The sequence below is a fragment of the Dromaius novaehollandiae genome, chromosome 4, assembly GCF_036370855.1.
Source record: "Dromaius novaehollandiae isolate bDroNov1 chromosome 4, bDroNov1.hap1, whole genome shotgun sequence".
Lineage (NCBI taxonomy): Eukaryota > Metazoa > Chordata > Aves > Casuariiformes > Dromaiidae > Dromaius > Dromaius novaehollandiae.
The window spans coordinates 61,578,966-61,604,422 of NC_088101.1; the positions used below are offsets into that span (position 1 = coordinate 61,578,966).

General features: G+C 33.6%; 1 protein-coding gene across 5 annotated transcripts in view; it reads left to right on the forward strand.

Annotated features, from left to right (window-relative positions):
• ATP8A1 (ATPase phospholipid transporting 8A1) overlaps nt 1–25,457 on the forward strand; it is a 116,339-nt gene that overhangs the window by 19,775 nt on the left and 71,107 nt on the right. The window contains exons 6-16 of one of the 5 annotated variants that reach the window (XM_026093656.2): nt 649–689; nt 1,570–1,643; nt 6,339–6,408; nt 7,122–7,249; nt 12,125–12,236; nt 13,129–13,294; nt 13,844–13,971; nt 15,717–15,794; nt 18,293–18,381; nt 21,262–21,306; nt 23,608–23,680. In XM_026093656.2, the coding sequence (XP_025949441.1) occupies nt 649–689; nt 1,570–1,643; nt 6,339–6,408; nt 7,122–7,249; nt 12,125–12,236; nt 13,129–13,294; nt 13,844–13,971; nt 15,717–15,794; nt 18,293–18,381; nt 21,262–21,306; nt 23,608–23,680 (1,004 nt within the window). Of the gene's footprint in view, nt 1–648; nt 690–1,569; nt 1,644–4,361; nt 4,436–6,338; nt 6,409–7,121; nt 7,250–12,124; nt 12,237–13,128; nt 13,295–13,843; nt 13,972–15,716; nt 15,795–18,292; nt 18,382–21,261; nt 21,307–23,607; nt 23,681–25,457 lie in introns of all 5 variants that reach the window. The other 4 variants (XM_026093655.2, XM_026093658.2, XM_026093657.2 and 1 more) reach the window with 4 other exon arrangements.

Consider the following 25,457-nt stretch of genomic DNA (forward strand, 5'->3'; position numbering starts at 1 on the left):
AGTGGAGTGTGCTTGCAATATTCATTACAATGTCAGGGAAATCCTATGCTAAAACTTATACTGAATGGCACAGGTTGATTTGGGGGACTGATAATATTTTGGGGGGACTGATAATATATGGAGGTGATGTCTCCAGATGACTGAATTTACCTTGAAGTTTCATGACATGCCAATAACAGTGAGAACACCTGAATCCTAAGTCTAGCGGTGACTTTGTATGAACCTTTTTTAGGACATGATCCTCTTTTCTGTATTTAAACTGAGCAAATGTATATTCTTAAATTGATTTTTTTCCATTATAATTTCATAATTTTTTTTTAACTTTGGAACTTTTTATTCCAATTACTAAATTTTTTTAGAAGACATCTCTCCTGATATGATACAATGCACATCAGATTTAACTGATACTCATATCATGTAAAATGTCATGATTCACTTTGTAATAAGTTTCTGCAGTACAAAAACTGTCATACAAAATACATATCATATAATTGAGGTGCTTTACCAAAATTTATGGAAACACAGCATGCTGTAAAGTGCTGTGTGAATGTGCTGTGTCAATATGGCTTTTGTTAATGACTTTAACATATACCTGTATATTATTTATTTGTACATCTGGAGAATTTTCCTTTCTTTTCTTTTTTTCAGTACTACGGAATGGTGCATGGGAGATTGTCCACTGGGAAAAGGTGTGTGTTTATGTTTTCTGGGGATTTTTAGAGCATAATACCATTTTCATATTTGCTTTATTTCTCCAAATAATTGTCATTAATAAGAATGAACTGGTGTAGTGGGAAATGCATAATTTGTTGTATTTTATTTTTCCTGTTTGTTAATACTTGTCTCTTAAAATGTACTTCTAAGTCAAGTCAGTTCTGGTGGCATGAGTGAGGCAAAACTGCCATTAAATGGTGGGTTTTAAGTTCAGTGAAAAATCACCTGAATAATATGATTGACTTAAGATTATTCACATATGGCTAGTTTTTACAGTTACTTAGAATAATTTGTAGTAGTAAGCAAGAAACTTCTTTCTGGGAAGTAGTTACTTTGTGTATTTGCAGATTAGTTTGACTTAAAGCATGAGAAATTTACAGACTGTTAAATCAACTTTCTAGGTATAAATGTTATACAGTCCATTTAGTCCCTTAGTTTTATTGGTTGCCATACCTGAAAGCTTGAATAAAATTTGTCCCACAATGATTTGGAGGCAGGATTCAATGGAATTAGATTTATAAGTCTGGGGAAACCAAGATGAGGTCTATAGTGCGATGCAACAGAACAGTGATCGTAGGGAGATGAGTTTCTTCTTTAACTCAGCTTCAGCCTACCAGTAAAATATTTATTCCAATAACTTGCAAAAGTAAAGAAATGTGTAGGATAGTTTAAAGGGTAGGTTTCTGAAGAACTGCAGTGACCTTTGAGTAGTAATGCCTGGAGGCTTCTTTAAAAGTGTTTAAGTTTCTATCAGTCTTTCTAGCAAATTCAGCAAGTTAAATATTTACTCTGCTTAAAACAAGGGGTTAGTGTATTTTGTTTGAGACCATTAACCAATTCCCAGTTTTCTTTCAGGTAGATGTTGGAGATATAGTTATAATAAAAGGCAAAGAGTATATACCTGCTGACACTGTACTGCTCTCATCAAGGTAGAGATGCCCACTGATGCTTATAGTGTAGAGGCTGGTTTCTCTACCCTGCATTTATTTATTTATTTATTTAATTTGTGATTAGTCCAAGGAAATAAGGTATAAACAAAAATGCTGCTGCTCTCAAATGTGTTTTTTTGTTAATTTGGGCACTTATAATTTTAGGCAATGTTTTATAAATTGTGTCAATTACAATTTTAAAGTTATCCTGGTGTTCTGTTTACTCCTAAGAAAAACTTAGTATGTTACTTTGGTAGTGGATATAATAAAAAAAGTCTGAATCTCTGCCTAAACGTTGGATCTCCATTGCTATATTTAACCAGGTTGGTTGGCTTTTTGATAGGTACATAACAAATTGCATCTTAAAAACAAATCAAAATATGATATATTACAGGCAACAGAAATGAATTTTAGCAGATATAGTCGCCAGTTGAATCACGAAAAAAAGTCAATGTAAGATATGAACCATCAAATTAGCAATGTCTTTATGAACTGAACATTCAATTTATTCTGTAATGTATATTTTGAATAATTTCATGTACTGAAAGCAAGACTGAATTTATATAATCTAATGCTGTGACTGTCTTACATGGACAGTCAGAGGTTGTTTATCATCATTTCCTTGGACAGTTTTATTTAAGAAATCCACATCTTCTTATGTGGAAGATGCACATTTTTCAACATCTATTTGATCAGGTCAATAGACAGCGTAGTCTAAGATTTTTTTAGCTAAGATTATTTTTAAAATATCAGTTGTATTTCACTTTATTATTAGATTTTTTTTTTACTTTGAAATTACATACATCTGTTTTGTGATAAAAGTGGAAACATTACTGAAATGCATATAATTATGGATTAGGTATAAACCTTCTGTGGTCCCACTGACATTAATGAATCCACTAAAACATACAGTTAATAGGGTTAGGATCTTATGCGCATCTGTGACAGATTCTGGTGAATGCTGGTACATGATTCATTCCATCTTCCATTGTAGTTCAAAATTTAGTGTAGTTATTTCTACAGTATTTCTAACAAGCTGTTATCAAGTTTAAAATAGTTGCCAGATAATTCTGTAAATTCTCCCGTGGTCTTTATTTGTTCAGTGCTAATGTTTATCATAACTTCAGATGTTTTCTCATTAGGTATCTTCTCTGAACCTTTTACTTCTCCACTCTGAGAAGCATTTATAATTTCTATTGGTGCTTCTCCACCGATATCTTCATAGACAATCCACCAGGTAGCAAGAACAGTTGTTCTATTGGCCTGATAATAGCTTCTTTCATGCCAACCGTCATGAGCTAATCCTCATGTCTTGTATTAATTAGTGTAGGCTAACCAGTTTACATCATCTCAGAACAGTTTCATTATACTCCTGAAAAAACTCCTGAAGTGATAGAGTTTAGTCTCTGCCTAGATTTCTTCACTGTTATGCCCTTTTTTTATCTGGGAGGACACTTGTGTTGCAGTGTTCTCTGGTCATATTTGTACACACTCAAAATTAGAAACTGCTCGTAAAGCCGCCTGTCTGTGCCTCCTCCCTCCCCTCCCCTCCCCCAATAATCATACACTGTATCTTGGTATATTGAAACAAGATTTAGCTGCTACTGGACTTGTCAGGACTGTTATCTCTTCTTTGCTTCACCTCACTTTTTGATTTGCCCTTTTTTGCCCTTTGTCAGAACATTGTGTCCCAATGATGATTATCATTCACCTTGAATTCTCCTGTCAGACTTTCTTCTAGGATCCAGCTTGCCAAGATGACTCATTGATTCCTGATTGCTTCTCTGGGCCCAATTTTGAAGTTCTTACAGCTAAAACTTCTTCCTCAGCAGTATTACTGGGGGCCTGTTGTAACCTTTCTTCCAGGAGAGAACCTTCTGCTTCCGCATCACCTCTGTCTGCTTACTAACATGTACTCTCCTTCTCAAAGTCTCATCCTCACATGGCCACACATTCACCAAGACGACCGTGTCATCAGTTCTGGTTTCTAGGTGGTTATTGCTGGTCAGTTACGTTTTAGGCTTCAACAGTAATGAGAGTCTGTGGGCCTGATTTTATTTCTAACTGATATAATCTGATTCTTTTTGCCAGCAATAGAAGTTTCTGGGGAATAAGAGAATCTCAATTATTTTAGGGAACTAATCTCTTCCAGTGGAAGGACTCAAACCTCCAAGGCTTAATTCTGTTTTGCTCTTTCCAGTTCAGTGTAAATTGAAACTTACAGAATTGAAACTGAAGATCCAAAATCATTTACAGCATCTCTACGTCTAAGAGTTCTTGTCACCTAACTTTTCAGGAAAGTTCATGGAAAATCTTTTGTTGTTGTGATTTTCTCTCTCTCTCTCTCTCCCTCTCTCTCTCTCTCTCTCTCTTTTTTTTTTTTTTTTTAAATGTATGCAGTGGCTAGAAAAATTTTCAGTTGAGAAGTAAGCATGACAATGTTTTATTTTTAGTGTTCAATATCAATGTTTTTTGCAGCTTAAAATTGGTGCTTTAAAGTAAAACAATTTGTTTGTGTAAAAATGAGAATATTTTAGCTCTTTTCTTTCTGACCTGATTAAAATAGATTTTGAAAAAATTGTCCTCAGACATTTTAATTAACAATGTATTGTTTGTATAATAATTTCAGATTCTGTCTTTTTGTCTTTGTCCATTTGTTTTTTTTCCCCCCCGTCACTTATTTTTCTGTTCTAATCATTTTTAAACTGGGATGTGTAGGTGGCAGTAGGGGAAGTAGTGAAAGTCACCAATGGGGAACATCTCCCAGCTGATCTCATCAGTCTGTCGTCAAGGTTAGAATAAACTAGTTGCACAGGACATGTGTACGTGGGTCCTCATATACCAAATACAAAAAACATTGCTGCTTTGATAATCTTTGCTTTGCTGTTCATCTTCCTTAAACAAAACCCACATCTTTTATAAATTAGAAAAGGTTCAGTTGATAAATATATAGATCATTACAGTGTAAATGCATAACACTCTGAGAAATGAAAACTTGTTTCAGTCCTTCTTTCCCTTTTCACATTATTGCCATTGAATTTTATCAGACAAGTTCTCATTAAACACACAGTAAAGCACTAGGATAACCATATGTTTAATTCGTTAAAGCAAATTCAGAGGAATATATGTTCATAACAACTTATTATTTTCAATAAAGAACATAGTATAATGTTGACAGGAGTGGTAGAGGACCCTCTGCACAAACTTGGATGTTGCACAGTCTCTGCTGCATGCAATGGCAAAAGCAGCGCTGTTCTTGTGTGTTGTGACAGAATGCATGTTACCTAGACATGTCAGCTTTATGCTATTGTCTGCATTGTTACTGCACTTTGTTTTTTCCCTAACAAATCAATGGGCCTGCCTCGATATAAATGTATTCTGTTTCTTTTGGAGGTCACTGCTATCTGCTAAAGTAATTATAATTAAGCATGTGTCTCACTTGAAATGTCTTTGCTGCCTTAGTCTTTCTTAAAAGTGCTTCACAAAAGTACTGTTTGTTTTTTTTAGTTGACTAATAAAAAATACTAGAATTGGAATAATGTTGTATATAGGTGATTCCATCCAAACAAACTAAGCAGAAACTATTTACATTTTTAGAAAAGTTTGCCAAGGAGAAAATATTAGCCTGAAAGGAATCTGTGATAATGATCTATGATATTTTAATGCTTGTGCTTTACAAAAATATATTAGAATAACCTACACAGTTTTAGAATATTTGCAGGATAAAGTTAAGTTATATATTAACAGCCACTATTGCATTAAGATAACAAAAAAAATCCTTTAATGTTGAATTTTCATGCTAGAAAGGAAGGAAAATGTTAGAAGTTTTAAAGCACTGTATAGAGTAAATGTTTCTTCTCTTAGTTCTTACAGGTTTTTCATGACTCTTCTGCTTCTTTATGGGATCAAAACTTGTTTCTACCATAGATATAAATATTAGGTGCTCCATCCTCATGTCCAGAAAATGGAAGCTGAGTGGAATAATTCAGAAATCCTGACCTGTTAGATCTATTCTTGTTTACCATCCACTTGCAGACCAGTCATTTGGTCTCTCTGCATCTCCATTTTCCTAACTAGTATCTCTATAATTTGTGTAATACAAGAAATGTAAGAATATTTTACAAAATACAAAATTGTTGCTACTTGTTATACATCGATAAATAGTGTTGAAAAAATTAAGTGGGAGGGATAAGCCACTTATCAGTATATGTCAAAAGAATAAACTATTCATGCAGTAGTGTTCTACATAAACTTAATTTATTTTAAAAAAGCTTCTTAAAAATAGCATTAAAAGAACAGATATTTTGAAACCTGTATTATGGTATCCATAATGTAACTGTTGGGGGAGGTGAGGGGGGTTGTAGTAAAACGCTTTACAAGAAATCTTTCATATCTAAACTACTGCTGAAAGTACATTTGTGCCTACATGTAAATCTCATACAAAAACTTAGAAAACTTAGATCAAACACTGCTAAAAATCTTGTATATAGTCAAAGACGACAAGTTTTGGCAAACTGCTTTCTGGAAATGTAAAGTATTGTTAGTAATTTTACAGATTTGACTATAAAGTATTCTAGTTCTGAAGATGTGATAAGAAAAAACAAACTGGATGCATAAGTATGTATTAGAAGAGTACAAAAAATTTGTGCATTTTGGCAGTATAACTTAAAATTAAGGAAATTTTTTTTCTTGTAGTGAACCACAGGCTATGTGCTACATTGAAACATCAAACTTAGATGGTGAAACAAACTTAAAAATTCGACAGGTAGGAATTTCATTTTTGAGTATACTGCTAAAATTATTTTTAGTCTATCACTACTTATTTAAAATGCATGTATATAGCTTTCTAAGAAAAGTATGGAAACATTTTAGGAAGCTAACAGGAATTTTAGAAAGCTGTGACATTTTAATAATTTGAATAGAAAACTGTGGATTATTGGTATCTTAAATGTTATGTATTCAGTAAATATTCAAGCAAAAGGAACAAATACTGGCTCCTAAGGCATGCCTTGCACTTTGTTTTAGGTTTTTTCTTTGATAGAATAGGAGAAGGTTTGTAGTTTGGGTATTGGATTTGGTTTTAGAGGAGAGAAGCTGAGAGGACTGCCCTGCAGAAAGAATCTGATAGTGCCAGAATTGCCCTTGAGGGACAGGCAGAGAAGGTACAGATGACAGCTTTTAACTGAATGTGCTGTCTGTATGCAAGTCACACTTGCTGAGTTAATGTGATTGAGTGTTGGGGATTATGACCCTGCTTCCATCAAGAGGTTTCAAGATATCAAGGTGACTTTTTCACTGTCTGTAGTGGCCAGCAATGTGATAGCACAATGTAGTTGTCCCATTCAACTCCAGTGGAGATGGAAGTTCTTGCTTCAGATATTGGTTTGCTGGTCTTGCATTATCAAAGTTATAATACAATATATATTTATATATTGGAAAGTGGTTTATCATATCATGCCAAACAAATTTTGTTTACAGGGTTTGCCACTGACATCAGATATAAAGGACATTGAAAGCTTGATGAGACTTTCAGGCAGAATTGAATGTGAAAGCCCAAATCGACATCTCTATGACTTTGTTGGAAACATCAGACTGGATGGGCATGGGTATGTAAATCTGATGAAAAAGGTCTCAATAGAATCCGATATATATCATTAAACTACTCAAATTAAAATACGAATACTAAAGTCTTTATTCTTTTAAGACTGGAAAGGTAAAATCTAACTTCTTATGTCTACAACTTGACTTTCTATACTAGATGACCTTCAGAAACCAATAGCTATTATTAACACAAGCGAGTAGTTATCAAATTCTGATAGTGTTTTGGAATTTGTAGCTAGTAACTCACTTTTTCTGCATCTCATTCTGTGTCTATTAAGTCCTATTATAGAAGTCAAATATAAAAAGTTTCTTGAGTGCTTTTAAGTCTGGAGTAGAAGCAAGTCTACTACTATATACCTCAAATTCTTCTAATTTGATATAAGAATGTTGAGTTCAGTTGTACTCAAGATATATCTAAAAGACATTCAATACCTTAATTTCCTGGAAATATATTTCTGTAAAAATAGATAACTGCAGTGCAATTATAACATACATGCTTTTAAAACTGCTTCAAGAATTCTTAAAATACTTAAGTGTTTACCTGACACTGATATTAGGAGTCTTCTGTGGGGTCAAACCTAATGTGGTGTGTTAGAAGTATAATATTCATTACTATATCCAGAATTGCTGAATTCTTCATTCCCAAAGACTGACTTTTTACAGGATTTTTTGAATTTGGTAGGCATTTATTTCTCCATGTAGAATATTTCTCATGTTTGTGTTTCTAGACTGATATATATATTACTTACTAATTATAATATACCTTTTTTATATTCCATTTTTTATTTACTGATTTCTTACAGATGCATTCCGGGAGTTTTCAGTCGCAAGAGTGTGGATCTATTATAATTCCACTGTACTTGTCGTTCAGAAGAGAAAAACACTTACCTGTAATTCTTCTCTGAAGGTAATAGTTATAATAGATCCACACATCCATCCTTCTTCCCTGTCTAGGGGGAAAAACACACTTTTTCTTAAATTAAATTATTTAGTTTTAAAATTTGGTTAAAAAAGGAACACCGAGTGTGCTACTGGCTATTATGCCTCACGAATGTGTAGGAGCACGCCATCTGCTGGTCAAGCAATTTACCATTTGAGAAAATCAGTTATGAAATATTTAGAATATAGTTCTTGTGCAGTAGGATAGTTCCAAACGTGTGGCTCTAGTATAATATTTACCTTCAGTGAAAAAGAATTGCAGGTAAGTAACTCTTTTTGGATCCTGACCTTATTTCCAACCTGAAAAATCAGGGATGAGTTCTCTTTTTGCACCTATCAGAGGCAGTGTAGATTCATCTAACTAATATTTATACTGATATTTAAGACCTTCCTTCCAGCAGTTATGATTTCCACTTTATCCACTGTCATCTTAACATTTTTGCAAGACCAACAAGAGAATAATGAAAATGTTTCTTCCTTGTCTTTTTTTCTTTCACTTTAAATAACTGATTGGAATGCCAGACTACTATGGTTCATAAATGTTGTACCCTGATAGGCTTTTTCTATCTCCTCCTTTTTCCCTTCATGGGAAAGTAAATGGAAGAAACAGAGATTCTTTTCACTCTTTTGGGTACGCAGTATTCAAGAAATAGAACTCCAGTACAGTTATTTTGCCTATTAGCTATGAAGATGGAGTAGAAGAGCCCCCCAAAAGTTTTCAACCTTTCCTCAACTTTTGAGGGTGTTAATTCCTCTCTGCAAGGTGTGCAGCTCTTTCAGTTATGCTCATGAACATATAGAAGCATAACACTTGTTTTTTGCACAATGAAGACAAATAGCTAGAGAAGGGAGAGAAGTGTCTTGCTAAATTTGAAATAATGATTGGAAAAGAGGCCCAGAGGAAAAAGGGTGAGCAGATTAAAAACAAGGTCAGATACTGGCTATCCAGACCTAAAATAAACATTTTCTTGAAGGCTTTCTTTTACAAACACTTTCAATAAGAGTGAGGTATGCTAGATAGGACAAACACTTTGATTTGTAAGTTTTCAAAGGTGTCTCAGAAATTAAGAGCTCTTAATATAGCAATGACAGCCCTAGCAGGAAAGTATGCTGAAAGGGTTGGACTTTTTCTTAACCATAATAGGCAGAGTTTATATAACAAGCAAAGAAGTGAAAGCTTCTTAAACAGTTCTTGCAGTCTCAGTGGGAAAGCTTTTCTTCACTAGAACCACAGATGCTTTGTGTAATGATTGTAAGATGCCTTAATTCCAGGGAAGTAAAGAACTCAAGGTGGTATGACATGAAATGAAAGAATATACATTCATTACCATTTGTTTATGGTTAGTGAATTCATCATCCCCATGAGGCTATTGGGGAGCTCTCTAGCTTTTAAATGTTCAGCTAGGCTGCAGTTTAAGCCAAAAGATGCCAGAAATTGAAAATTATTAAAATAAAATCTTTTTATGGATAAGCTTCCTGTGCATTTCTGTCAAGTGAGAAATTCAATTAAATAGTGGCTACTGATACATACAAAACAAATGGTTTTAGGAAGAATTGCAAGCTGTTGTGTAAAGACAAAGTTTATTCTTTCCTATTTGGAATAAAAAGTTTTAGTGTTTCCAGAATGAAATGCTGGGGTAGATGTGAAAATTATTTCCCAGTCTAAACAATAAAACTGCAGAAACAGTCTGTAGAAACAGATGAAAGACACAGGACATACCACTCCTTAATAAATTTCAGTCGAAAACTGAATTACACTGTCTGGACTTAAAGGATCATCACATCTTCACTTTCACCCTTGTACAGAGAAACAGCATCATCTTGAGAGAGATTTAGCATTTCTAGAACAGCAGTTCAAATATGTGGTTGTGTGTGAGTTTGGGGATTTTTTCTTTTCTTTCTTTTTTCTTTTTTGTTTTTTTCCTTTTTTTTCTTAACCCTCCCAAGACACGAACTCCTATTCCATTGTACCCATTTTGAGAACATCCCTTACAGAATACAACCCAGGTAAATATATGTTGTCAAGGAGCTGGTAGTAGTGTAGTATACAAGGAGAATCAGATGAGTTGGAGCAGATCTGAGCAACCTCATGGCACCATCCCCTCATAGGAGAATGGAGGAAGATCACAATGTTGAGAATCAGTAGCAAGACCCTTGGCAGCTCTGGGCTTTCTATGTCTTTGGTCCTTTTGCTGTGTGTTTTCTTCTCCTTGGTCTGCACATTGGTTCTGCTGGGAGTCAACTCCTCCTGGCTGCACACTCCCTGCTCTGTTTTGAATGTTGTCTTGGTAACAGACCCTTGAGGATAAATTCCCATCCCAAGTGGAAGGGGTATCCATAACCATTTGAGAGCTTTCTAATGGAAAAAGCAATGGATTTGGAGTCCCACTTAATGATTGTTTTATAATTTAAAACCTGGTAGTTCTTTTCATATTTGGTAGAAAATTTATTCTTTAATTTTGCCAAGATGTGAACACATATCAGATACAGGAAGAGTTCAGTTCATATTTAAGAAGCAAGTAAACCTCAGTATGTGTTATATTTCTGTTTTCTTTTCTGATTTTTTTTTTTTAATTAAGTACCTGCCCCTGGAAGTGTCCAGCTTTTTACATGACTTTGTCATTCCAGGTTTAGCTTGTTGAAACATATTTAGTTGGTAGAGGGAATGATTTCTGAGACATTAGAATCCATTCAATACATTTCAATACGTAGGTTTTGAGACAGTAGGTGGACTAAGTTGGGATGTACTGGCATTTGGGTTTTTTTGTTTTTTCTTCTTAATGGAAAGGCATTCAAACATTTTTCCAGATTAAATTTTTTTTCTAGTTTCTGCAAGAACTGATTCCAAAAATCTTTACTGCCAGTGTTAATTTTGAGGAGGAAAAATGTGTCATTTCCTCTTTAATTGTTGTCTTTTAGTCTTAAAAGCTTGAATGTAAGAGTAGAGAAGGGAACATCACAATCCAGAAGAAAGAAACTGTTACCTGAAACTTGCTTGCTGAGATCGGCTTTAAGCTCTTTGTGCAACCCAAAATGTTATCAAAATATCATGGCTTCCTCAGGAATTGTAGAGCTTATTTATCAGAATTAGTGTGCAAGTAATTCATGTATAATCTTAATATTGTGTTGGTTTCAAACAGCTGTGGAGATCATTGGTTTTGATGAGGATGTCAAACAGTAGAACACTATTGACAAGTCTGAAGTGTAAGCTAGTATTTATAGAAAGAAAAGTGCAAAAATAGGATATTGGTTGCCCCAGGAAAAAGGTAATAATCATCTAAAATGTTTTGTGTATTAAGACAAATTTGAGTTACAGTATATGTCTAAACTCAGCTGTCTAAATTTAAAGACTATTAGACATCTCCAACATCTCTTATGAGTTTTTATTCTTGGCTTACTTAATACAGTTTTAGAAGAATAATACAGGTAAATCCAAAAACCATTTTGAGATTTAAAGCTGATACAGAAAATACAGCTATAAATTTTATGCAATTAATCAGGTTCATAAGGGTTATTTATTTGACTGGGAAAGTGGATTGAGAGTCCAAAGAAAATTATTTAATTTGGGAATTGTTTTGGAGAATTAATTTTATAAGAATACCTGAATTTCAGCATAAAAGTTTAGAAAAACCTCTGTAATCATAAATCAAAGGAAAATTAGCCCAGATCTTTAGTGACTGTATTCAAAATTAAGTGATAAGTAATATTTTTGCAAACGTAATTTTTGAGCTCCCCATATGACTTGCTTTAAACTGTCAGTTTATATTTAAGTCAACACACCAAAAAACTTTAAAAATTAGGTTCCAAGTGTATTTATCATAAGCATCCAAATTGCTAGTGATGCTTGAGAAATTAGCTAATAAGTTTTAGCAACTGCTGGTTGCATTTATTCTTTGAAATAGATTATTTTGGTGATAAAATATAAAATTGCTTCCTTCTAGTACTGTTCCATTGGGATCTGATCAGATTCTTCTACGAGGAGCTCAGTTGAGAAATACTCAGTGGGTTCATGGAATAGTTGTTTATACAGGACATGATACAAAACTCATGCAGGTTTGTCACTTCAAAATTTTCTGAATTCTCTATTTTGTTACCTTTCTATATCACTATTGCACAGAATATTCTTTAAGAAAACATGGTTAGATTCAATATAGTAGTTAAATTGTTGGTAATGGATCATCTTTCTTATGAAGTAAAATCAATAAAAACAAAGCAATTTCTTATTATAACTATTAGACAATTATCAGTCACTTAGCCACAGAGCAGTTTTTCCACTAATAAGCATATTCAGTGGTAATATTTTGTAACTTGTGTTTTGAAAACTATTTTGTTAGCAAGTTGGATCGTTATAGTTTGCCTGTTCATCTTCTTTTATTTTTGACTGCTCCTAAAACTGTCCTGTTGTGGAGCTTTCTTTCAAGTATGAAGGTAAGCATTCTTGTCAGAAAATGAAGTGAAATTTTACTGATTTGCAAAATAATGAGGGAAAAAAAAACCTCTCGGACTATGAAGATATTTTTCCTAGTGTTGTTTGAAATATCCAAATTAAAAAACATTTGTCAAGAAAAGTGGATGTTTTCAGTTTGGTCGTGCATGTCTCTTATTCCTTTTCTGATTTGTAAAACCTAGTTTGACTGTTCTTAGTATTAGTTAGCAGTTGTCTTCTATAGCTCTGTTTGAGTGTACGTACGTAAACTTTTAATGTTTACTGGTAGCTATTGCTGTTATGAGTGTTCTGTGTGATTGTTTAAAGTGCTTGTGATACAAACCTAAAACTCAAATTCATGAGTTTGTGGTTTTTTAAGTGAAATAGTTACGCGGTATACGATGATCTATTTGTGGAAAAATTGAGAAAAGGATGCAATAATATACAATTTGAATAAAAAGAGAACTATATGCATACCTTTTAATATTTAATAGCCACTGTTGTTTTTGTCTCTTGCAGAATTCCACAAGCCCACCTCTTAAAATGTCTAATGTGGAACGAATTACGAATATTCAGATTTTGATTTTGTTCTGCATCCTTATTGCCATGTCTTTGATCTGCTCTATTGGTTCAGCTATATGGAATCGAAGGCATACTGGAAGAGACTGGTATCTTGATCTAAACTGTAAGCTGTAAAATAAATTATTAATATTTTAGTGTTCAGTTGCCCTTAAATTCTTGCTGTCTGGAAAGGAGGATGTTTAACATTCAAATTTACATAGTGTTGTTTTTCATCAGTCTTTATTGTATGTTGACTGAAGTCATTAGGCTATGTATGTTCACATTCCCTGTTCTTTTAGAAGATTGATTAAGCTCTCTAATCTTCTATCTCTATTTTAGGTAGTGTGAATTTACCTTTTTCATAGTTTTTGTTGAGGGAAAATAGGAAAGTGTAAGGACAGATAGAGAAAAGTTCCATTCCACAGTTCTCACTTTAAAAAAGTCAAACTTTAAAAAGTTGTATTTCGAACTTGGTTCCTATGTATAGATGTTCTAACCAGGTTATTATCTTAAAATGAAGGAATTAGTGAAAGAAGGGAATGGCTGGCAAGTCTGCTTTTCAGAAATTGACACATTTTAAAAAATCAGCAGCATATGGTACTCTGAATGCACTATAATTTTTTTTGTTTTTTAGTATGGTCTTAAATGTTTTATGTGTTTTGTTTTTTGGCAGATGGTGGAGCAAGCAATTTTGGGTTGAATTTCTTGACTTTCATCATTCTCTTCAATAATCTTATTCCAATCAGTTTGCTGGTTACACTTGAAGTTGTTAAATTTATCCAGGCATATTTCATAAATTGGGTAAATATTGTTCTTACTGTAACTTACATAGACTTCTAAAATCAAGTGGTTTACAAGTAAGTGAAATGATTAACCAGTCATTTCCATGAATGATTTCTATGATTTTATTTGTCCGAATGAACATTTTTCATATTTTTTACATAAACTGCACACTTAAAATAAGTATTTATTATTGGAATCTGAGAAGGCAATGATAATATGGTTTTCTTTAGTGTTTCTTTAACAGCACAGGATTCATTTTTGGAGCAGAACTGCTCTTTCCAGTGCTTTGTCCCTTCTCATTCTTAATATTCAGGTATCAGAACTTCAACTAGAATGGTTGTAAAAGTGTGTTTTGCAATCCAGCAGTATTATCCAGTTTTATCTCTTGTTTTTCTTTCTGAGCTTAGTCCACACTTTCTGTAGCTTTCATTGATTTCCACCTCCCTCCCCACCATAGTTTAATGCTTTTGTACAAAGCCAGTCTCTACTAGTATAATCTTCTACAAAATAAATAAAGATCATTTTGTTGTCCTTTAATTTTTTTCCTAGTGAATTGATGGGGGGAAAGAAGGACTGACTTTTTTTTAAGTCATCTAATTGCTTTTAGTATCATGCCTTCAATTTGTCTTTTTTTTTCCCCAAAAATAACTTAATCTTATCATTCTGAGCTCTTTGACTTGATTCCGTGATCAAGTGCATGAAGTGGATTTGTGTGTGAGAGATGTGATGCCATACAAATGAATATGTACAGTAGCAGGTTACATTTCTTTTGATTTTAAAAGTTAAACATTTTTGCAAGCAGTCACATATTATTGATTTCTTCATTTCTTTTGTGCTACAGCACAAATATTGTTGACAAATAAGATAATGCAACACAATTCTTCATTTATGTTCTATATTCCAAAATAAATACTTGACAAAGATTTTGGTGGACAGGAGAAAGAATATAACCTAAGTTGAATGAGTAGATTTATAACTAGTACTTATACATGAAATCCTAACAGAGACAATTTTAACTTTTGTTCCTCCAGTTTCACATAACAAAGAGATAGTTGTCTTCAAAAGTCAATTTATCTTAATCTAGGACACTGGATATTTACTACCTTAAACATGATTGCTGTGTGTATGCTTATGATACTGGTATAGAGAAGTTGGTCACCTACAGTCTCTAGCACTGAATTGCCAAATCATACCGTATTTTAATTTTTTCCTGCATTTAAAAACTAAGCTTTGAGTTTTTTGGAACAAACAAAAGAAATACTTAGAATGTAACCTATGTTTATTATTGTGTATTCTTAAATTTTCTTTTTTTCTTTTTTTCTTTTTTTTTCTTTTCTTTTTTTTTTTTTTTTGAAGTCTCAAGAAATATTTATCTTACCATTTAGGAATGGCTAGTTGTGAATACAGTATAAATAGATAAAACTGACTTCTCACTAAATATTACAAGAGGGTGTTTCTATTTATTGGTCTCTACTTTAGATGAATTTGTAAAACAGTTTTTCAATAATATAAATCACTGGGAGTAATCTCAGTAAAATCGTAAAGCATCATATAGTTCTTTTCTTTTAAAGAGAAAATCTAATTTCTTTCTGGGATTCTTGGAAGTGATCTGGCTGTCTGTGGCTTCCCCTGTTGAAATAAGCAGAAGTAGATAATTTGTATCATATTCCATAGGTTCTTGTTCATTTAGCCTCTCTATTTATAAACTTAACATTTTTGTAAGAAGCTATGGAAAACAAACTTTTAAATATTTTTTTCTGTAGGATATAGATATGCGCTATGAACCTACGGACACTGCTGCTATGGCTCGTACTTCCAATCTCAATGAGGAACTCGGACAGGTACAAAGAAACTACTAGATCTAACTGTGTGTGGAGAATTATGCATATGGTTTTAAAATCTAAATTATTAAAGTAACATGAGGGTTTACTTTTAAAATTGATATTCTTGCCTTACTCTTTGTTTGATTTGCTTATTTCTTTTTTCTTAATTTTGTCAGAGGTGTTTCTTTAAAACACTTTGCAGTACTTATAAGGTAAATATTTGAAGCCAGTATTAAATGAGCAAAAACTGTTCTTTGTACGTGTGGTAATCCAAGATTCCAAATGGTTTTCTAATGTAATCCAAGGTAATTGAAGTGGGGTTTTGGCTCCATATTTAAGTGTATTTATTAATAATATACTTCAACAGTGTTTTGTATGTAATATAATTTGCAAAGTCTATTAGAGGAATTCTGAAGAGTTAAGGCTGTCTGTGGCACATAAATTTAGTCTTTTTATATATATACACTATGACTGTGTGCATCTTTGTTTCCATGTGGTTGTTTTTTCACATTCTCTGTCTTGCTCGATAGAGACAATGGATATCCTCTGGGGCTGAATCATGGTTGTATAAAACAAAGATTTTCTTTTTTCTTTTTAAATGCCTTCCCTATTTTTTTGCCACAAAAGACTGAAAGTAGTGAAAGAAACAGAGGCTAATAGTTGAAAGAGTCCTGGAAATTTGGGCTTTATTCTCTGCATTTTCCTGTAGAGTTCCCATGTAATACTGAAAAATCAGTCAGGCTTTTCACAAGAGATCATTAATTGTGTCTTTGCCATTTTATGCAAGTGTGACTTATTGAATTATTTCTGAGGCATGCTTGTACAAGCACTACATGTTATATTTGTTGTTTCAGCCAATTGCATTTGCAGTCTTGCTTTAAAAACATATTCAACATTATGCTCGCTAGTACACTGATTCTGTGGAAAAAATAGTATGTATTCATTTAATTACAGTCATAGTATATGCGAAGTGTATATATTCTTGCATTTTCTAATCTATAATTTTTCCTAATTGATTCTTTAGCTTATTGCATGGGAATGTAAAAGTTATTATCTGTTATTCTTGCAAAGCTAAACAGAATTTTAGCCATGTAGCATCCAACTTCTAGGATCTAATGCTTGAGAGATCTGGCTTTTGGGAAAACGGTATCAAGCAACAGACAGCAGTTATAGCTTAACATGTTCTAATGTTAGTCCACATAGAGGAAGATGAGACCTTTTGATCACTGGGTTTAACAAGTATGTACAGAGAGCAGAAAGTTTTTGTTCTGTTCCTGGCCTTAAAGGACTGTATACTCTAGTTCGAGGAGAGACTGTTAAATACTTGCTTTCTTTCTGTCTCATTTTATACCATTCATCTGTTTTTCTCTCTTCGCAGTTAGCTTGTCATTCACATTCCTATTTTTCCACCTTACCAGTGGAAGTTTCTCATCAAAGTCAACTTCTCCAGCAATATCTAGTCAAACTTGTTGGTATCTCCATTTTTGCTTTTTTGCCAGATGCTTGATTTGGTCACTCTGCTAACAAAAAGAAGTTTCTACTCTAAAGAACATGTGGGCTATAGATATTGAAGAAAAGATTTCCTAGAAGAGGTCCCTGGGTTTTCAGAAAGGCAAAACATTAGTGTTGAAAAAAAGGTAGCATTTTGTTAGCTGCAGTTCCTGCTTTCCCATTCTGCCTTACCACCGTGCGCACACACACCCTCCTGAGGCATAAATCTGGTGTGGAAGATGTGTCTTAACAGTTGATTTGGCAAAATCATAACCTATCAGAAACAGAATCTTTTTAAGCTGGAGATACTGAGTAAATTTTAATAATACATATAGTGTTACTAGCTCCATCTGTAATATATAATACAATTAATTCATAATTAAGAATACTGTAATTTTTTAATGAAAAATAAATTTTAATTCATTAAAATTGAAGTTTTGACTTTGACTTTATCAAAGCGATCGTTTCATCACAGACTATTTCATCGTGTATTAACTTTTTTCTTAAGGTGAGATTTGAATGAGATTTAAAGATATCACAGATTGTATATTTTAGCTCCAGTTTTTAAAATAATTTATGCAGTAGTTTCTGGTGAGGAAATGGCTATGATGTTAGGGAAAGGGGAGATCCATAGTAGGTAAAAAGGAAGGTATTTCTTTTATTCCTGCAAGTTGGTCTTTCTTGCTTTTTTTTTTTTTTTTTTTTTTTTTTTTTTTTTTAACAGCTGTTGGTCTTCATTAGTTTTTGCATATCAGCAATACATAGAGTGAGCAATAGTTAAGTATACCACCATGCATTGAAGCAAGCCTAATTTTCATGCAATCTTAGTTGATTGCTTTTTGGAAATAGGTGTCAGGACTCTGCATCTGCAACATTTGTGTATTGGATATATTTATATCCTATGAACTGTGTGAAGTTTGCAGAAGTGTTAAAAAGATATTTAGTGTGCTAATAGGCATGATTTGTTAAAAATATATAAATAATTATTGAAAGTTAATTTGTAATTAATTTTACCATTTGTTTAGGTCAAATACATATTTTCTGACAAAACGGGTACCCTGACATGCAATGTCATGCAATTTAAGAAGTGTACTATAGCAGGAGTTGCATATGGGTAGGTATTTTTATATATACTCATTTCTATATCTGTATGCCTTCTCTTCCTCTGCTTGTGTGTATGTGTACACATATATACATAAAGCTACATTTAAAACAAACTTATGCTTGGCAGTAGATACAATTTAGAGTCAATTTATTGCTTCTAAGAAGGCTGCAATTCTTTATCACTCCAGTTATGACGTCTCTTTTGGGAACAAGAAGAAAAATATAGATACCAAAGACTTAATGTCATAAAGTAACTTCAATATGCCTGCTTCTTCTGTAGCTCAGTCTGTTTAATGCTATTATTAAAAAATGACTTCCCTCATACTTGCAGAAAACTTCTGTAGTTGTCCATGCCTCATATTTCATGTAGGCACATGCGCTTACACTAAATGCTGTGCAGGACAAACAAGATTTTGGATTACACTACTATAACATGTAATCCAAGTGGTTTTTATGAGTAGCTTGAAAGTGGCCTAACTCCAAATGTACATTTTTAACTATTAAGAAATCTCTCCAAATAAAAGCAAACAAAGCATTTGATTACTTACTGTCTATAGTTGCAGCCACATTCTTCGACCAAGTTTGTGGAATCCTCTAAGTTCTAAGGCTGTTAACTTGTACAAAACTCAGAAGACCAATAAATAGAGCAGAAGTGCCTACATTATAAATGCCGGCAGTTAATGAAATGCTGGGCCTAGGCAGGTCTCTGAATGGTCAGTAGAAGATAACTGGACACCTCTAGAACATCAAATGTTGGGCAGAGACCAGGCAGACATTATGAAATTTTAAGTTTTGAACTTGTGCTAAAGTGATGTTTGGGCTTTTGCGGCTTTGTGGCTTGGGGCTTTTGTGGGATGATTTGGATCCCTTTGAAGATCCTAAAATAATTTTGAGGAGTCTGATGCCTGCTTTTTGTTTTCAAAACTTAGATCTTCAATGTATTAACCATAATGGTGTTTTTTTAATTAATAATTTCATTTTTCAAAAGTACAGTTTCAACCCTGGTATTTCAAAAAAACAAACAAAAAAACCCACAAAACCCACACTTTATTTTGGGCTCATCTTCAAGCACAGGAGCTAGTCTTTTTACTTCAGTGAAACTGCTCTGAGCCATCTATTTTCAAATTCTTTGTATAGCAGTTTTGTAAGCTGACAAGAATACACTAATGATGATGGCAATTAAAATCAACATTTGATATTCAGTTCATTATATATCTTTATCTGAAGTTGATTTAGCACAAACTTTCAGACTTCTCCTTTGCAAAACCAGGTTGTTAATGTATTTTAAGTAAAAGTGATCTAATTTTTCTTGCTATGCTTCCCAGTTCCTATTCACCCTCTTTTGAAAAGACATTGGCATTTTTAATGAGCATTACTCTGCTTAGAAAACACTTCCTCTTTACAGCAAATAACCATTACAGCATCTCTCATAGCTACTCTGACAACAGATTCACTCTTTCTCTCTGTATTGGTACAGATTAGAGGAGAATGGGAACACAGAGAAAAGGGTAGAGGTGCCTGTTCCTCTTCCATGCCTCTTCTTTTTAAGTGTAGTATAATTTGTAATATATTCCAACCTGTGTCATCATAGGGCTGGACCTTTCACATGCTACAGTTAGCTGTGTTGATCAGCATTTTTTTAACTCAGCCAGATAAGCTGCATTAACATAGCAGGAAAGGCTACTTTTTGTTTAATAAGAAACTGCAGCAAATTCTAGCAGTTGAATGTCTTATTCCTTAATTAGGAGTAAACATTTCTAAAATAATGAGGAGCAAGACCCAGTTGGCTTGGAGACCCAAGATAAGCTATGACAGCAAATGGGAAGAATTAGAGTAATGCACTTTTGAAGTATAAGTCCAAATAAAAAAGAAGCAAGCCTGAGCTACCTTAGTGCCCAGTGACCGAAGCACTGTCCCAGGATTCCATGCAGTCGGAGGAAGGAATTGACCCCATTTCCTCCTCCTTTTGAGTGTGTGCTTTAATTAGTAAAATGACATCTAAAATATTGTTTTTTAAAAAAAGTAACTGACTACATTTGTGGTAGTCTGCATTCTGTTTAGTATGCACTGGATTTATTTTCTGCCTATTTTCTGACGGAGTCTTTCTTAGATGTGTTAGAGGTGGCAGGTTTGATGTGATATGTCATGTTAGATGTGATGGCTGCTGAGGCCAACCCAATTTGGATATGTACAGGAAACAAAATCAGAACACAATTAGATGTTTCAAGTGAAACAAAGTAATATTTCAGCCTGATAAAGTTTTCAAAGTTTCGAATTGGAGTCTTTTTTCAGTGGGCTCTTCTTTTAGCTTTCTTGGACCTAATTACTAACTGTCTACCTCATTCCCTTTTTGTAAAGATACCTTTTGGAAATCTGGTCCTAGCTGTTCTGCCTCAGTTTCTGAGTACCTGCTATATTTTCTTGCATTAAAAATGAGTATATTCCAATCTTAGACTGACCTTTACCCCTTTCTCTCTAGAACAAAGTCACAGTCATAACAGCCTGTTCAGCTGTTATGTGTTAGACTTTGACATGGACTTCTGTATAAGATAGTTTGTTAGTTAATGTATACTGAAATATAAAGCAAGATTTGTAAAGAGGGATAATGCTATTATATCAGCTGGTATACATTGGTAAATAGGCAAGCTTTAAATCAAGCAAAAATTATCCTTTATGGTTTATAAAGCCTCAACAGAAGTATCACACTTTTTGCAATGCTTTATTGTTACCTAGGTACTGGGAAAATACTCATTAAGATGCTTTTAAATCTTTCTCTTTTTAGTAACATGATTTCACTAACTAACTTCTCTTTTACACATGATCAAATTTTGTAGCCTTTGTGATTCTTTTTCCCCTACCTGTTTCTATTCCTCTCTTACTTTTTGTGCAGCCATTGCCCTGAGCCTGAGGATTATAGTGTTCCTTCAGATGATTGGTAAGCTCTAAAACTCATTTAGTATATGGTGTTTGTTTAAGATTCATACTTAAGACTGGTGAGATAAATAGATTTTTAGAAATAGAGATAAATATGAGATATTTTTCTCAGAAGCTGTTTTAGCTCAAAATTGATGCAGGCTGACTAAGATTTATACAATTTTATGCTGACAGAACTCTAAGTGGTTAGGTTGATACTCTGGAATTGAATTGTTAACTAATACAGTCACTGAGGTATAGTACAATTGACCTATTGACAGTACAATTCAGAATAGCTATTGGAGAGAGAGTCTTGGTTATTTATAAAGATATCAGGGTAACTTTGATCACACTTTGAAAATGTTTCTACCATTACCTAGTAATAAGTTAGTAATAATATCTGTTAGAAAAATAGTCTGAACTTGAGAGTGAAAAATATGTAATAAGCTGTTGTTAATATTTTACTTTCTACAAAGAATCTTAGAATATTAGCACTGCCTGGTTTTTGTTTTTGTTTTTTAACTGAATTTGAGATTAAAGCACCCAAATGCACCTGGGGCCAATATTAATCTTTTAAACAGGAATCTCAGGAAAGACTAAGTCCTTCCTATTCCCATCTGCATGATGCCTTGTACTGTCTTCATTGTTCTTTCCTAAACCAATCATTTGCTATACTGTTCAGAATTAGCTCAAATAAAAAGGGGACAAAAATTCATTTGCAGTCTTTACATTATTGCTGTGTTTGTTGAAAGTCAGAGCAAGACATTGCACTAATGGTTGTCGCTGTATGTTTAAAAAGTTTGTGAGGAAAAGCTTGTTTTGCTAGATTAGAATGAACAATTCTTCTAGATTTTGTTGCTTTTTTTTTTTTTTTTTAACTCTTTCCCCACATGCACCAAAAAATCTCTCACCCACACATGTGCCCCAAAATTCTACCCGACCTGGATATCTGTATTTGTTGTAGTGGCCCATTTCTTACAAACATGTATGAGCATGCTTAGCATAAAACACTTGTGCGTATAGCTGGAAAACAGCAATAGCTCTGACTGGTTTGCAGTTTCTTTTTAGCACTGAGGATTCAAAAATGGTCTTTGCTGCTACAGAAGGGATCTATATCCTGAAATTTTTCTATCAGAAACTTTTAGCAAACAAAATTTAAACCTTAAGCTCTAAACAAACTTAATGTTATTGAAATTGTTCACTTTCAGCAATTCAAGAGCCAGTTGCTTTGATATTTATTTTAAAAAATTCTCATTGATGGAGAATGCTTTGGATTTCTCGCTTTCATTATAGGCTTGTGCAAGAAGTGGTCCTTGAGAATTTATGTAGAGGAGGTACTGTCATTTCATATTCCTTCACAGTAATGCAGGACTGCAACAACCCTCTTTTGTTTCCATAGAGAATCTTTAGGCTACCTTTGATACGACTCCAGCTTAAGTCACTGAATGTGTTCAGGTTCTTCTAACATTGTGTGACCAAGGCAAAATCCAGTGTAAATGAAAAAAGAATACTTTTTCTCCAAACTAGGCTCACTTTTCAGCCGTTTTGTTTCACTGAGGTTCAAACTCAGGTGGATTGTCTTCATGCTCAACAATCGGCTGTAGTAACAAGTCTGTAACAAGATGTAAACAGGTCTAGAAGTATTTACTTTTTTGAGTCCTTAGCTTCAGCCAGAAGCCTTGGGCAATGTGAGATATGTTTGTGTGCAACTTACTTTCTGCAGAGCCCTCATCACCTTGTCTCTCTTTGGTCCCTTCCTGCCTCACTATTGTTGCTGCATCTTTATACATCAGTTTACTAGGTTCCTTTTTGGTTATGGGCAATAGAAAACAAGCCATCTTCTTTCAAACTTCCTTGATGTGCAAACTCAGTTTAACTCTTTCAGCTACCTTGCTTGCTTTTCTGTAAATGTTTGGAAATCTATTCTGAAGCTGCTAATTTCTCAAAGAAATGTTATTTCTTAAGGCATATCTTCTTCTGTGTGCCTCTAATAATGACCTCCTGGGGAGAGCAGAAGCCACAATCTTGTATTTTAGTAGATTTTTACTTCATCCTGCATTATCTGAAGTCAGTAAAAAAAATCCCTGCATTTGAGAGTATTTATGTAAATCAAAGTTTAGCAAAACTAGATAAATGTTGAGATATGTAACAAGCATCTGTTCATTTCAGTTTCTCATCGTATGTGATTGCAGCCATGGCACTATGTTGCAACACCTACAAGCCAAAATTTGTGTTTGACCTCAGCACAGTAGTGTAGATGATTTGCAGATGAATTGTTAAGAACATGCTAATGGTGTTCTCTCTTCTACTTAATTATTTCTAGGCAGGGCTCACAAAATGGAGAAGAAAAAACATTTAGTGACTCATCATTACTGGAGAATCTTCAAAGCAATCATGTAAGTGATAATGAAATAATTACTGTTGTTCTGTGAAATCAAATCGTGGCTTTCAGTAAGCCAGAAGATGATCTTCTGTAAAGGAAAATAATTTAAGTACTTACACAAAACCGACGTGTAGTCATTAATACCTTTTTAATTGTTCACTGTTGATGTGAGTAACTTAATTAGATCCATCTAGAACTAACATCCTGTGTTAACTGGTGGAGAGGCTTCTTTTGAAGGAATTTCAGACTCAGAATTTCTAAGATTGAGGTATAGTGGTCTTAAATTGTTGATTCTGTGGGTATTTCTACCACTATTTTATCCTAAGTCATGCTGTTCATATGTTGGTCATGCTATCGATCAAAGCTTGCAGGACCAGCCATGTCAACTTACTATCTTGACATTATTAATTATTTTTGTGCCCAGGCTTAGCTAAAAGCAAGGAATTAGCCATATACATTGTTTTTGTATGTGTGCTTGTTTAAAGTTGGATCATCACATCAGATAATTAATTGAAATAGAGATTATAGTCTGATATTTGCTCCAAAGAGACAGTACATTTCACAGTAGGTTAATAGTTTAGTTTATAATTTGATTATGAAACAGCCCAATCATTGACATTTTTGGTTTGTCATTTGTACAAGAGATGTTTTTAGCTGGCTATAACAAAGAACACCTGTCTGGAATCCTTAAACTGTGTTTGAAGAGTGCAAATAAGTTACCCTTTTTGCTTAAATTTTATTTCCCCCTGAGGATAAATTCAGGGTAACTGACAGACAGTGAAGTATTTTCTTCCTACAAATGTGACAGAGGGATCTCTCATACAGAAATGCACAGGTCAGTTTAGGTGCTGGTAATGTAAGCTGTTTGAAAGAGAAATTTTCCTATGACTACTGTTGTTTATAGATGCCTAGGTGTGCAGATGACTTGGGGACAATACTTGAATCTTGAAAGTTTCTTTACAGATGTATTAAATTTCTATAAATATGCATTAAATCTGTATAAAATGGACAAAGTGTTTTGAATTCTTTTCCTTTTTTTTAAAAAAAAGGCATTTTTATACATTTTAAAGTAAAAATTGAGGCACAAATTCAGAGAGAGGCTTCACCATTGTCAGTTAATTGTGTTCTGGAATGCTTTGGAAGAGAATCTATAGCTGAACCTTTTGAGCGTGTCTGAAAGGATTGGGGGCTCTCAGCTGAAGACGACAGATACCTGATCCAATGTTTGATTATGAAGAGCTTTGACTTGATCCCAGTTATATAAGAATAATTCATCCATTCATTGTTTCTGCACTCTGGATTTAAGATAGGTTTTCAAAGATTATTATATTTTATAGAGTAATTGTAAAGTTAATACTATTGTTGATATTCTTAGTGTACTACTAATCAGAAATACTAAAAATATTCTACAAAATGTCTCAGTTTGAGGTGGCAGCTGTTTTTAGCTTATTTAGGGTAAATGCTGGGGGTTTTTTTGAACGACTGTTCAGGAAGCGGTACCTTCGTTTTGCCAGCTTCAGATGTACTAATAAGGCATTTTATATGCATTAGTCACAAATGTCAACTATTTTGATTAGATCTATTCTTTTTCCCTTACTCCCTTGGTTAAACCTTTTTAAATTCTTTTCTTTTCAAATTCCATTTACCTGACTGTGCAGTGTTTTCCACATGGTTTTAGAGTTTGGTTCTTAAAAGTTGTCAAATACAGTTTTAGAAAAAAGTAATGTAAAGAGGAATATTTTTAATAGAAAAGACTAACATTCAAAAGAGACTTCAGTGAATAATAAAAT